This window comes from Globicephala melas, chromosome 4, assembly GCF_963455315.2.
Source record: "Globicephala melas chromosome 4, mGloMel1.2, whole genome shotgun sequence".
NCBI classification, from domain to species: Eukaryota; Metazoa; Chordata; class Mammalia; order Artiodactyla; family Delphinidae; genus Globicephala; species Globicephala melas.
In genome coordinates, this window is record NC_083317.1 from 59,359,265 (window position 1) to 59,373,399 (window position 14,135).

The 14,135-nt window shown below is 46.4% G+C and overlaps 1 protein-coding gene across 8 annotated transcripts in view; it reads left to right on the forward strand.

Annotated features, from left to right (window-relative positions):
- Nucleotides 1-14,135, forward strand: part of BOC (BOC cell adhesion associated, oncogene regulated) — a 259,219-nt gene that overhangs the window by 241,265 nt on the left and 3,819 nt on the right. For 7 of the 8 annotated variants that reach the window (XM_060298055.1, XM_060298059.1, XM_060298056.1 and 4 more), the window contains 7 exons: nt 2,804-2,966; nt 3,378-3,488; nt 3,858-4,064; nt 5,312-5,493; nt 11,045-11,150; nt 11,415-11,537; nt 13,706-13,927. In XM_060298055.1, the coding sequence (XP_060154038.1) occupies nt 2,804-2,966; nt 3,378-3,488; nt 3,858-4,064; nt 5,312-5,493; nt 11,045-11,150; nt 11,415-11,537; nt 13,706-13,927 (1,114 nt within the window). The remainder of the gene's footprint in view (nt 1-2,803; nt 2,967-3,377; nt 3,489-3,857; nt 4,065-5,311; nt 5,494-11,044; nt 11,151-11,414; nt 11,538-13,705; nt 13,928-14,135) is intronic. The other variant, XM_060298058.1, reaches the window with a different exon arrangement.

Here is a 14,135-nt window from a genome sequence, read left to right on the forward strand (position 1 = left end):
TCAGGGAGGGATCCGGCCCACCTTCTTAGACACTCTGCCCTCCGAGACAGGACGCAGCCCCCGGGCTGCCACCCCCCCCACCCCCCCCCCCCCCGCCGCAACCCCCGTTCAAGGCTGCACTCTCACCTGCTGTGACCCCTCAGGGGAGAAGGACATGAAATTCCCCTTAAGAAAATATCCTTGAAAACATTTCTGTTTATCCCAAGTGCATGCTGTTCTTTTCCTAAGGGCATTAGACAGTAGAAAATTATTCTTAATGGATTTTTTAAATCTTATTTGATAAGTAATAATGTATTATAAATGCCAGGTTTTATTATGCATCTCTTTAGTTGTTGCTAACAAAAGTACCATGTGCACTTGGTAGAAAATACGGAAAATATAGGAATGCGGAACGAAAAGCATTTATCAACTTGCCTCCGTCTCCAAAAAGAAACAAAACCAGCGAAACTCAGTGAAAGGTGCCGCCTGTGCAGAAGCTGTGCCCCTGCTCCGGACCCCGACAGCCCCGTTGTTCTGGTCTTCCTCTTAACACGCTCTCCGAGGAGACCTCCGGCCAGGACAGGTCCACAGAGGCACCTAAGGCAAAGCCGCCTCCTAGGTGGGGGTCGAGAGGGGGCAGTTTCTAATTAACCCTCGGCCTGCTGGCCTCTTCATAGGCAGCCAGCAAAGGGGGTGGATGAGTTTTTAACAAAAAGCCGTGTTGTTCAACCCAGGTTATGGGCAGGGCTGGTCCTAATCCTCACTTCCCCGTGTAACTGGACACCTCCATCTGCAGAGTTGGAGACAAAGATCAGGGCGGGCCAAATGCTCGTGGTCCCCAGGAGGCAGGAACCAACATGAGAGCAAGAATAATATTTTTCGGGCCAATAGGTGGCCATGAAACGGCCTCACCAAGAGGCAGGCTGGCAAAGGCCACACGAGGTGATCCGGAAACGCCAGGCTGAGGCCGCATTCACCCTCTCAGTATGCGTGACAGTGACTAATTACCGTTCCATTTCTTATTTTCATTTCTGAGCCCAGTGGAAGTGAGGCCAGCGCTAGGAGGCAGAGGGAGAAAAGGGGCACAGGGGAAGTGAGACGATGGTGCCCCGCTGGGTCTGGCTTCTGTTCGCCTCTGGCCCGTGGGGCACTTGGAGCTGTTAGGTGGACGTTGCCAAGGCACAATTATGTCTTGAAAGCAGTTTCATTCTTGAGGGACTAACGTGTCTTCAAGATCATCACACAAGAAAGGATTTTGAAAGCAAAAATCAGCATTTGGGTTTTTTTTTTTCAGCCCCTCCCCTCTTGCTGGAGACTGGGAGTCAATTCAACTCATTTTCACTTTTTCACATGCATGAAGCCAGCTTTCATTTCCTGGTGCATCTGCAGACCCTGGGCTACTGTGTTTGGGTTTCCAGCACCACTGGGGATTCTCAGTTTGTAAAAAGTTCTCCCTTTGGAACAAGTCCTGGAAGCCTGACGTGAATGAGCCCAGACCATCCCTGTCCCTTGAATAGTAGGTTTTGTTCTATTTTGAAATATTCTGCTTGGGGATAAGAGCTTTTCCTACCAGCTGTTTAATTCCTTCAGCAAACCACAGCTTCAGGCCCCAGCAGGCTCGCGGAGATGTGCACAGTTAGCAGTGAAGTCTGTGTCCTGAAAGGTGGGTGGGTGAGATGAAGCAACCTCTCGGCAACGCCTGTCCGGAAGCCTGGAACTCCTTTTTTTTTTTTTTTTTCTTTAAAGAGCCAGGAATTTGAAGCCATTAAAGATTAATCTCTAATGGTTACCGTTCATCCCCGGCTTTTAAGTTCTAAGCAAGGCCTGAGGGCAGGAGCAGAAAAAGGAGGATGAAATCCTCACCGAGCGGAGGAAGAGGGGGCGCGGCATGTCCTTGTTGGGAACCTACTGTGTGCCAGCTTCAGCGTTCGACACGTCACGTGAATCGTCAGATTTAAACTTCAGAGTAACCTGAGAGGTTTTATTTGCTTCATTTTAGAAAAGAAAAGCTTAGGGATCAGAAAGATTAGGGAACTTGCTCAGGGTTACACAGCTGGTAACCTGTGTGTGTGGTAAGAGACACAACCCAGATTTGAACCCAGGATTTTCCGGCTCCCAGACTTCCTTTCTAGGGTAGGTTACGATGATGAGTTTGATCTCTGGAGTCAAGTCAGGGTTTCTGTGCTCACTGGCAATGTGGTCTTAGACAAATTACTCATCTCTCTAAACCTCAGTCTCCGCATTTGTGAGGTGGGAACAATATTAACACCCATCTCTTGGGCTGTTGTCGTGGAGGCGTGTTATGGTGCATACAGTGTGCTTAGCACCTAGTAACGCTCAAAAAATGTGGCCATTTCTATGATGCTTTTATCATTCTCATCATCATCTCATTAGACTATAAACTAAAGGTACTGTGTGTGTTTGGTTTAAATAGATCGAGGAGAAAGAAAGTTAAATAGGGAGGTTTTTACACTTGATCTTAGGCAAAAGGCCGGGAAGCGATAGGGAGGTTTTTAGAAAGAGAGAAGGTCTTTGGAGAAACTCTCAGCAATGTCGGCTGGGCATTTTGACCCTCCCCACAGAGTTTTGATGAGATCATTAGATGAGGGGTCAGGGAACCTGACTTTATTGTCCCAGCAAGGATGGATGTCCCAGAGCCAGCAGGAACGGCCTGCCTTCTGTGGGGCCACCTCTCCCCCAACCTGGCCCATTTTCCCTCCCTTTCTTCTGTCCTCTTGGGCTCAGTTCTGCTTTCCTTGCAACCTACAGCCCACCTGTAGCTCCAGGCCAAGATGCCGGTCCTTATACCAGCCACCTTCTCCAGCAGGTCACAAACTCCTCTGACGACTGGACCATCTCTGGCATTCCAGCCAGCCAGCACCGCCTGACCCTCACCAGACTCGACCCTGGGAGCTTGTATGAAGTAGAGATGGCAGCCTACAACTGTGCAGGCGAAGGCCAGACGGCCATGGTCACCTTCCGAACTGGTAAGGGTCCAATGTTGCCCCCAGCTTGGGGCTTCCATGGGCCTGAGCGGTCCTACCAGGCCAGGTGGGCGTCCTGCTCACCTTGCCCCAGCTTTTCACCTTGAACTTCATCTTCCTTTCAGCTCCTGCCTCCCTCCGGTCTGCATGCCTAGGCTGAGGTCCCACCTCGTATCAGGACAGGCACCAGCTGGCCTCTGGCATCCCTTTGCCCCTTTCACACTCGGGGGCCACGTGCAATCAATCTCACGACTGTCGGGCAGAGCTGGAACTCAGACCACACTTCCAATGTCCTCTATTATTTCCATGGTCTTGTCAGACACCCTGGCAGAGCTTCAGGCGGAAAGGACTGTGTGGAAAGAGAGACCTAATGCACACTCCCTCTCGTGCTGATCTCAACCCATTTCTACCCAGGACGGCGGCCCAAACCTGAGATCGTGGCCAGCAAAGAGCAGCAGATCCAGAGAGATGACCCTGGAGCCAGCCCCCAGAGCAGCAGCCAGCCGGACCACGGCCGCCTGTCCCGTAAGCCCCCGGCAGCCCCAAGGGCGGGAGTGACGAGCAGTCAGAACTGGGACCAGGTCCACCGCCTCAGAAGGCTCACTGCTGCAGGTTGAATGCAGTCTTGAGTCCCGGAGTCCTTGTGACATTTTCCTGGCCTCTCCCCAGTTAACCACAGCGAGGCGATATGGATTGGAGCTTTTCAAGGGCTCCTCCCAGGAGAGAGTGACCCAGAGAGCCCTAGGGAGATCTGATGTGGCCACCAGGGCGTGAGGGCTGTGGGGTGAAGCTGGCCCCCATCAGGAACAGGCCAGGTCTAGTCACATTGCAACTATCTTCTCATCATGTCCTTTCCTCCCACTTCCTTCCTCCCTTGGGTATGGTCTCCTGCAGCCCCAGAAGCTCCAGACAGGCCCACTATCTCCATGGCCTCTGAGACCTCAGTGTATGTGACCTGGATTCCGCGTGGGAACGGCGGCTTCCCCATCCAGTCCTTCCGAGTGGAGTACAAGAAGCTGAAGAAAGTGGGGGACTGGATTCTGGCCACCAGCGCCATCCCTCCCTCCCGGCTCTCGGTGGAGATCACAGGCCTAGAGAAAGGTAGGGCCCTGGCCACTGCCCTCCCTGGTCCCCCAGCTGCCCCCGGCCCCCTGGAGGAGAAGGGAAGCTTTGGGGGGGTCTTCTCTCTGCTTGTCGTCCACCCACCACCAGGCTCCTGTGGCCACTCTTGGTTGTGTTACCTCAGTCCCACAAGGCCTTCCTTCTCCCTCCCTCTCTCCATAATTGGTCCCAAGCCACCTCCTGTGTGTTGCGTCCTTTTTTTTTTTTTTTAACTTTTTATTTTATATTGGAGTAGAGTTGATTAACAATGGTTTGTTAGTTTCAGGTGTACAGCACAGTTATATCCTTTTTCAGATTCTTTTCCCATTCAGGTTACATAATATTTTTTTTAAAACTTTTTATTTTATATTGGAGTATAGCCAATTAACAATGTAGTGATAGTTTCAGGTGCACAGCAAAGTGACTCAGCCATACATATACATCTTTCCATTCTCCCTCAGACTCCCCTCCCATCCAGGCTGCCACATAACATTGAGCCGAGTTCCCTGTGCTATACAGTAGGTCCTTGTTGGTTATCCATTTTAAATACAGCAGTGTGTACACGTCAATCCCAAACTCCCTAACTATCCCTCCCCCGCCCCACCCTTCCCCCCCTTGTCAGTCTGTTTCTGTTTTGTAAGTAAGTTCATTTGTATCTTTTTTTTTTTTAATCCACATATAAGGGATACCATATGATATTTGTCTTTCTCTGACTTAACTTCACTTAGTATGGCAATCTCTAGGTCCATCCACGTTGGGGCAAATGGCACTATTTCATTCTTTTTTATGGCTGAGTAATATTCCATTGTATATAAGTACCACATCTTCTTTATCCATTCCTCTGTCAATGGACATTTAGGTTGCTTCCACATCTTGGCTATTGTAACCAGTGCTGCAGTGAACATTGGGGTGCATGTATCCTTTCGGACCATGGTTTTCTCTGGATATATGCCCAGGAGTGGGATTGCAGGATCATATGGTATAGCTCTATTTTTAGTTTTTTAAGGAACCTCCATACTGTTCTCCATAGCAGTTATACCAATTTATATTCCCACCAACAGTGCAAGAGGGTTCCCTTTTCTCTGTGTGGCTCCTTTCTAATGAGGGTAGGAGTGCTTAAGTCCTTTGGGGCTTGCTTTTGGGGAAGGGCTGCCCAAAAGATCCCTCCAGGTCCTGAACCTGGATGGGCTGAAGGGGAGGGAGATGGTGTCTCCCAGCCCCCAGGTTCAGTGAGTGTCTCTCCCCAGGCACCTCCTACAAGTTCCGAGTCCGGGCTCTGAACATGCTGGGGGAGAGCGAGCCCAGCGCCCCCTCCCGGCCCTATGCTGTGTCAGGCTACAGCGGCCGTGTGTACGAGAGGCCCGTGGCAGGCCCTTACATCACCTTCACCGATGCCGTCAACGAGACCACCATCATGCTCAAGTGGATGGTAAGTGGCCGGGCGCAGCCAGCAGCGGAAGACGGTGCTGAGCTCCATGTTAGGTGGGAGCTGGACGCTGCAGCCCGGGCAGGAAGGAATCACCTTTCTCCCTTGGCTCATCCTAGGCTGCTACCCCTTTAAGTGTTCCTCCACCTTCGTACCTGGGAATTGGGCCAGAGGGACTCAACCTCACAATACCCAGGAAACTTCAGACGGGACTTAAGTCTTTGAAGAAATGACCATTTGTTTCTTGTCTCCAAAAGTTAGGGACTCCTAGGCTAAATAAAATAATGAGTGATCGCCACAGCACTGTCCAGAGAGCCTTGGGGAGATCATCAGAAATGTTTGTCAGGGTCTCCAGTGAATTTTTTACTAATTTTTATTGGAGTATGGTTGCTTTACAATGTTGTGTTAGCCTCCACTGCACAACAAAACGAATCAGCCATACACACAAAGATATCCCCTCCCTTTTGGACTTCCCTCCCATTTAGGTTACCACAGTGCATTAGGTAGAGTTCCCTGTGCTGTACAATATGTTCCCATCAGTTGTCTATTTTATACATAGTATCAATAATGTATATGTGTCAGTCCCAATCTCCCAATTCCTCCCTCCCACCCCTTTCCCCCGTGGTATCCATACATTTGTTCTCTACATCTATGTCTATTTCTATTGAGAATCAGCCATTCTGACCAGTGTAAGGTGATACCTCATTGTAGTTTTGATTTGCATTTCCCTAATAATTAGTGATGTTGAGCATCTTTTCATGTGTTTGTTGGCCATCTGTATGTCTCCTTTGGAGAAATGTCTATTTAGGTCTTCTGCCCATTTTTGGATGGGTTGTTTGTTTTTTTGATATTGAGCTGTATGAGCTGCTTGTATATTTTGGAGATTAATCCTTTGTCAGTTGCTTCGTTTGCAAATATTTTCTCCCATTCTGAGGGTCGTCTTTTGGTCTTGTTTATGGTTTCCTTTGCTGTGCAAAAGCTTTGAAGTTTCATTAGGTCCCATTTGTTTATTTTTGTTTTTATTTCCATTTCTCTAGGAGGTGGGTCAAAAAGGATCTTGCTGTGATATATGTCATAGAGTGTTCTGCCTATATTTTCCTCTAAGGGTTTTATAGTGTCTGGTCTTACATTTAGGTCTTTAATCCATTTTGAGTTTATTTTTGTGTATGGTGTTAGGGAATGTTCTAATTTCATTCTCTTACATGTAGCTGTCCAGTTTTCCTAGCACCGCTTATTGAAGAGGCTGTCTTTTCTCCATTGTATATTCTTACCTCCTTTGTCATAGATTAGGTGAGCATAGGTGCATGGGTTTATCTCTGGGCTTTCTGTCCCGTTCCATTGATCTATATTTCTGTTTTTGTGCCAGTACTTGAATACCGTAGCTTTGTAGTATAGTCTGAAGTCAGGGAGCCTGATTCCTCCAACTTCACTGTTCTTAAGATTGCTTTGGCTATTCGGGGTATTTTGTATTTCCTAACAAATTGTAAAATTTTTTGTTCTAGTTCTATAAAAAATGCCACTGGTAATTTGATAGGGATTGTGCTGAATCTCTAGATTGCTTTGGGTAGTATAGTCATTTTCACAATATTGATTCTTCCAATCCAAGAACATGGTATATCTCTCCATCTGTTTATGTCATCTTTGATTTCTTTCATCAGTGTTTTATAGTTCTCTGAGTACAGGTCTTTTGCCTCCTTAGGTAGGTTTATTCCTAGGTATTTTATTCTTTTTGCTGCAGTGGTAAATGGGATTGTTTCCTTAATTTCTCTTTCTGCCTTTGCATTGTTAGTGTATAGGAATGCAAGAGATTTCTGTGCATTAATTTTGTATCCTGCAACTTTACCAAATTCATTGATTAGCTCTAGTAGTTCTCTGGTGGCATCTTTAGGATTTTCTATGTATAGTATCATGTCATCTGCAAACAGTGACCGTTTTACTTCTTCTTTTCCAATTTGGATTCTTTTATTTCTTTTTCTTCTCTGATTGCCTTGGCTAGGACTTCCAAAACTATGTTGAATAATAGTGGCGAGAGTGGACACCCTTGTCTTGTTCCTGATCTTAGAGGAAATGCTTTCAACTTTTCACCATTGAGAATAATGTTTACTGTGGGATTGTCATATATGGCCTTTATTATGTTGAGGTAGGTTCCCTCTATACCCACTTTCTGGAGAGTTTCTTTAATCATAAATCAGTACTCAATTTTGTTGAAAGCGCTTTCTGCATCTATTGAGATGATCATATGGTTTTTATTCTTTAATTTAATTATGTGGTGTAGCACACTGATTGATTTGCATATATTGGAGAATCCTTGCATCCCTGGGATAAACCCCATTTGATCATGGTGTATGATCCTTTTAATGTGCTGTCAGATTCTGTTCACTAGTATTTTGTTGAGGATTTTTGCGTCTGTGTTCATCGTGATACTGGCCTGTAGTTTTCTTGTTTTGTGATATCTTTGTCTGATTTTGGTATCAGGATGGATGATGGTAGTCTCATAGAATGAGTTTGGGAGTGTTCCATCCTCTGCAATTTTTTGGAAGAGTTTGAGAAGGATAGGTGTTAACTCTTCCTTTAAATGTCTTATGGAATTCACCTGTGAAGCCATCTGGTCCTGAACTTTTGCTTGTTGGAAGGTTTTTAATCACAGTTTCAATTTTATTACTCGTGATTGGTCTGTTCATATTTTCTGTTTCTTCTTGGTTCAGTCTTGGAAGGTTGCACTTTTCTAAGAATTTGTCCATTTCATCCAGGTTGTCCATTTTATTGGCATATAGTTGCTTGTAGTACTCTCTTATGATTCTTTGTATTTCTATGGTGTCAGTTGTAACTTCTCCTTTTCATTTCTAATTTTACCGACTTGAGTCCTCTCCCTTTTTTTCTTGATGAGTCTGGCTAAAGGTTTATCAATTTTGTTTATCTTCTCAAAGAACCAGCTTCTAGTTTTATCGATCTTTGCTATCGTTTCCTTCACTTCTTTTTCATTTATTTCTGATCTGAGCTTTATGATTTCTTTCCTTCTACTAACTTTGGGTTTTGTTTGTTCTTCTTTCTCTAGTTGCTTTAGGTGTAAGGTTAGGTTGTTTATTTGAGATGTTTCTTGTTGCTTGAGGTAAGTCTGTATTGCTATAAACTTCCCTCTTAGAACAGCTTTTGCTGCATCCCATAGATTTTGGGTCATCGCCTTTTCATTGTCATTTGTTTCTAGGTATTTTTTGATTTCCTCTTTGATTTCTTCAGTGATCTCTTGGTTATTTAGTAGTGTATTGTTTAGCCTCCATGTGTTTGTATTTTTTAGTTTTTTTCTCATAATTGATTTCTAATCTCAGAGCATTGTGGTTGGAAAAGATGCTGACTATGATTTCAGTTTTCTTAAATTTACTGAGGCTTGATTGGTGACCCAAGATGTGATCTATCCTGGAGAATGTTCCATGAGCACTTGAGAAGAAAGTGTATTCTGCCACTTTCGGGTGGAATGTCCTATAAATATCAGTTAAGCCCATCTTGTCTAATGTGTCATTTAAAGCTTGTGTTTCCCTATTTATTTTCATTTTGTATGATCTGTCCATTGGTGTAAGTGGAGGGTTAAAGTCCCCCACTATTATTGTGTTACTGTCGATTTCTCCTTTTATGGCTGTTAGCATTTGCCTTATGTATTGAGGTGCTCCTATGTTGGGAGCATAGGTATTTACAATTGTTATATCTTCTTCTTGGATTGATCCTTTGATCATTATGTAGTGTCCTTCCTTGTCTCTTGTAGTAGTCTTTATTTTAAAGTCTATCTTGTTTGACATGAGTATTGCTACTCCAGCTTTTTTGATTCCCATTTGCATGGAATATCCTTTTCCATCCCCTCACTTTCAGTCTGTATGTGTCACTAGGTCTGAAGTGGGTCTCTTGCAGACAGCATATATATAGATCTTGTTTTTGTATCTATTCGGCCAGTCTGTCTTTTGGTTGGGGCATTTAATCCATTTACATTTAAGGTAATTATAGATATGTATGTTCCTATTCCCATTTTCTTAATTGTTTTGGGTTTATTCTTGTAGGTCTTTTTCTTTTCTTGTGTTTCCCTCCCAGAGAAGTTCCTTAGCATTTGTTGTAGAGCTGGTTTGGTGGTGCTGAATTCTCTTAGCTTTTGCTTGTCTGTAAAACTTTTGATTTCTCCATCGAATCTGAATGAGATCCTTGCTGGGTAGAGTAATCTTGGTTGTAGGTTTTTCCCTTTCATCACTTTAAATATGTCCTGCCATTCCCTTCTGGCCTGCAAATCTTCTGCTGAAAAATCAGCTGATAACCTTATGGGGATTCCCTTGTAGGTTATTTGTTGCTTTTCCCTTGCTGCTTTTAATATTTTTTCTTTGTATTTAATTTTTGTTAGTTTGATTAACATGTGTCTCGGCGTGTTTCTCCTTGGGTTTATCCTGTATGGAACTCTGTGCTTCCTAGACTTGGTTGACTATTTCTTCTCCCATGTTAGGGAAGTTTTCAACTATAATCTCTTCGAATATTTTCTCGGCCGTTTCCCTTCCTCGTCTTCTTCTGGGACCCCTATAATTCGAATGTTGGTGTGTTCGATGTTGTCCCAGAGGTCTGTTAGACTGTCCTCAATTCTTTTCATTCTTTTTTCTTTCTTCTGTTCCTTGGCAGTTAACTCCACCATTGTATCTTCCAACTCACTTATTCGTTCTTCTGCCTTGGTTATTCTGCTGTTGATTGCTTCATATGTATTTTTCATTTCAGTTATTGTGTGGTTCATCACTGTTTGTTTCTTCTTTAGTTCTTGCAGGTCCTTGTTAAATGTTTCTTGTATTTTCCCCATTCTACTTCCTAGATCTTGGATCATCTTTATTATCATTGCTCTGAATTCTTTTTCAGACAGCTTGCCTATTTCCTCTTCATTTATTTGGTCTTGTGGGAGTTTACCTTGCTCCTTGGTCTGCAGAGTATTTCTCTGTCATTTCGTTTTGTCTAACCTACTTTGTTTATGGTCTTCTTTCTGCAGGCTGCAGGGTCGTAGTTCTTCTTGTTTCTGTTGACTGCCCCCTGCTGGGTGAGGTTGGTCCAGGGGCTTGTGCAGGGTTCCTGGTGGGAGTACCTGGTGCCCGTGCTCTGCTGGGTGGAGTTGAGTCTTTTCCCTCTTGATGGGCAGGGCTGCATCAGATGGTATGTTTTGGGGTGTCTGTGAACTTAGTACAACTTTCGGCAGCCTGTCTACTGATGGGTGGGCCTGTGTTCCTGTCTTGCTGGTTGTTTGGTGTGAGGTGTTTGGCACTGGAGCCTGCAGGCAGTTGTGTGGGGTCGGGTCTTGGTGTTGATATGGATACCTTTAGGAACATGCATGCCAATTAATATTCCCTGGGCCCGGGAATTCTCTGGTGTTCCAGCATCCTGGACTTTATGTCCCCACCCTGAAGGCCCAGGCCCAACCCCTGGTCGGGGTCTCCAGTGAGTTTTAAACTCTAGGCCAGGGTAAGATTTCCATCCCCCAGTGGTTTTGATCACACAATGATTTCTCTGCTCCATTGTCAACTTGTTTCTTCTTTCTTCCCTGTAGTATATTCCAGCAAGTAACAACAACACCCCAATCCATGGCTTTTATATCTATTACCGACCCACGGACAGTGACAATGATAGTGACTACAAGAAGGATATGGTGGAAGGTGAGAAACACGTGTGTGAGATAGTTTCCTCTGTTGGCAAGGGGCTCTAGGAGTTGGTGAAAGTAGAAAACGTGGGCTGGCCTGCCCCACATCGTTGGCTTTTTCTGGACACACTTGGGGTCATTGAGTTCATAAACCCACATGCTTCGTTCCATGGTGATGGGACAACAGGAACATGGTGGGCACCTAGAACATTGCCTCCAGTGGGGGCCAAGCAAGCCACATGCATAATCATCACGCTGACTCTCTCTCTGTCTTTCCCAGGGGATAGATACTGGCACTCCATCAGCCACCTGCAGCCGGAGACCTCCTATGACATTAAGATGCAGTGCTTCAACGAAGGAGGGGAGAGTGAGTTCAGCAACGTGATGATCTGTGAAACCAAAGGTGATCTCTCTGGGTTCTCTGATCTCCTCTTGCTCTCCCCCCAGCAGACTAGGGCAACGTCACTGCTCTGTGTGCCATGCTGGGTATCTCTTCTCCAGAATGACTCCTTATTTTCCAAGTATCCCCAAACTTTGTCATCTTAACCCTTCTCTTCCTCTGCCTGTGCTCCGTATTAAGTACGAGTGGGCTGCCATCATGACGGTCTCATGGAGCTTGGGAATTAACCCACACGTGAACTCATGCGTTAGAACCCACTCTTAAGTTGGGAGCTTTCTATAAACACTTTATTCCTACAGTAACATTTGGTACTCACATTGGTTAGTTTACTTAATTTAACTACAACCCCACAGGAAAAGAAAGAAACTGAGCATCAGGACATGTTATACCTTGACCAAGGTCACACAGCTGGTTAGCGGTGGAGCACACTTTGGGCCAAGTTTGTCCAACTACAAGCCCAGACTCTTTCCCTGCACTAAAACACGTTAAATACATTCATATAATAACTTGATTTTTGCACATCGGTCAAGTGGATAGATATCATTTCCATTTTGCAAATACTGAAAGGTGTATTGCAAAAAAATGTAATCAGGAGAAGATCCCAGAGGAACAGGGATAGAGCCAAGAAAACGATCCATTTTCCTGTCACGGCAACATTCTGTCTCCCGTGTGCCCTTCCTGCCCTCTTCTGTCACATACAGTGAAGGGGCAGATGCACACACAGCCAGCATTCCTGTGTCAGGGGACACGCAGAGTGCCCGGGGCAAAGAACAGAGACTTCACACAGCCTTCACATTGGTCTTCTGGAAGGACTGAACCTTCAGCAGGGTGGAGGCAGTGGCCTGGGGCATAGGACAAGCCTTCACGTAGCTCCACATGGCGGGAGTATGTGGCACTGGAAGGACGAGAGAGGGCAGTGCTCAGGGAAGAGGCCACGGGCATCAGGGACCCTGTGGGCTGTGAGGTGGAGAAGGGTCGTCGTTGGATTTGTTTGTCAGGAAGGGTCACTGGTGACTATGCAGGAATGGGCTGAGGGGAGAGAACCGGGGCCGCGAAGGAAAGGTGAAGAGAAGGGGTGGGTTTGAGCCTCTTTTGTGAGGGAGCGTAGGGAGGACCAGGGACTGATAGTGTGTTGAGGCTGGGAGAGAGTGAAAGGAGTTCAGCAGAAACCTTGAAGTTTTGAACTTGAAGAACCACACAGGTGGTCATGCCATCTATCGAAAAGGGGAAAAGCCAGCAGGGAACTCGCTTCCACGAGAAAGGAACAACGTGAACCACTTGGAGGCGTACCTGAGTCTGATTCTTCTGAGACGTTGAAATGCAAGTGTCCCGTGAGGGAAGCAGGTCTCCTGCCCAGGGAGGACCCTGGGTAAGGGTATTTGGCGGTCACTGGGATGTAGGCTGAAATCACAGGCATAGAGGGAAGAAGAAGACAGAGTGTAGTCTGAGAGGGACTAGAAGACTTCTCAGTGTCTGAGGCAAAGACAGGAAGAAAAGGGCAGGAAGAGAGAAATGTAAGCAGCAGCGGCAGAGAGGTTACGGGAAACCCAGAAGACTGTAGTATCAGAAAGTCATGGGGGAGGACGGCTGCGAAAAGGAGTTAACGATGTCAGATACATCCTGATAACAGCAAAAGCCAGATGCCGAGGTTGCCACCTCGTAAACTTTTGGATTGGCGTTTCTCTAGCACTGTCAGTCCTAGTGAGCCCCGAACCCCGTCTCCCTGCTCTGCACCCCAGCTCAGACCTAGGACTTCACATCTCTCGGTGCACCCAGGAATAGCAGATTCACGGGGAAGTTCTTCTATTCCCAGTTCTTTCTGCTTTCAGGTACTTCTTACATTTTCTTCCAGAAGTTCCCCAGCTATGCTTCTAGAAAACCCCTATACCACTTCTGCCCCCAAAGACCCAGTCTGCCCCTACTGCTTGGTCCACAAATATCTCAGGGTGTTTTTTGAAGTATAAGGCTCAGGTGTCTTCAGCGACACCCAATTTCACCTTAGAGGTCAGTTTCACGCTGAGCTTGGACACCACAGTCATCCACCGAAGGCCCTGTCTTACAAGTTTGACCCCGTTTCTCACACCCATGGAATCAGGATATTGTTTTCCTATTTTTCATGAAAGAAATGTCAAAGAAATAGAGGCTGAAGTGAGTTTTGTCCCAATTAACAGCCCGGAAGTCTTCTGGTCAGCCTGGTCGACTCCCACCCCCAACTCTGGCCCCGCCACAGCTACCACCCCATGAAACCATAGAGCGGCCGGTGGGCACAGGGGCCATGGTGGCCCGCTCCAGCGACCTGCCCTACCTGATCGTCGGGGTCGTCCTGGGCTCCATCGTCCTCATCATCGTTGCCTTCATCCCCTTCTGCTTGTGGAGGGCCTGGTCTAAGCAAAGTGAGTGAATGACCGTCCTCAACACCAAGGGGAAGGAGCCTGGGGTGGGGGTAAGGGGAGGAGGGGTCTCCCAGTCCCTAAGGAGGCCTCTGCCCAGGGCAGGATCCCAGGCGCCCTGCTTCACACATGGGAGCTCAAGTTCCTGGTGGGTCCCCCAGAGGGCTTGGAGAGAGTCGGAGATCGCTCACAGATGGGGCCTTCCCTTCGT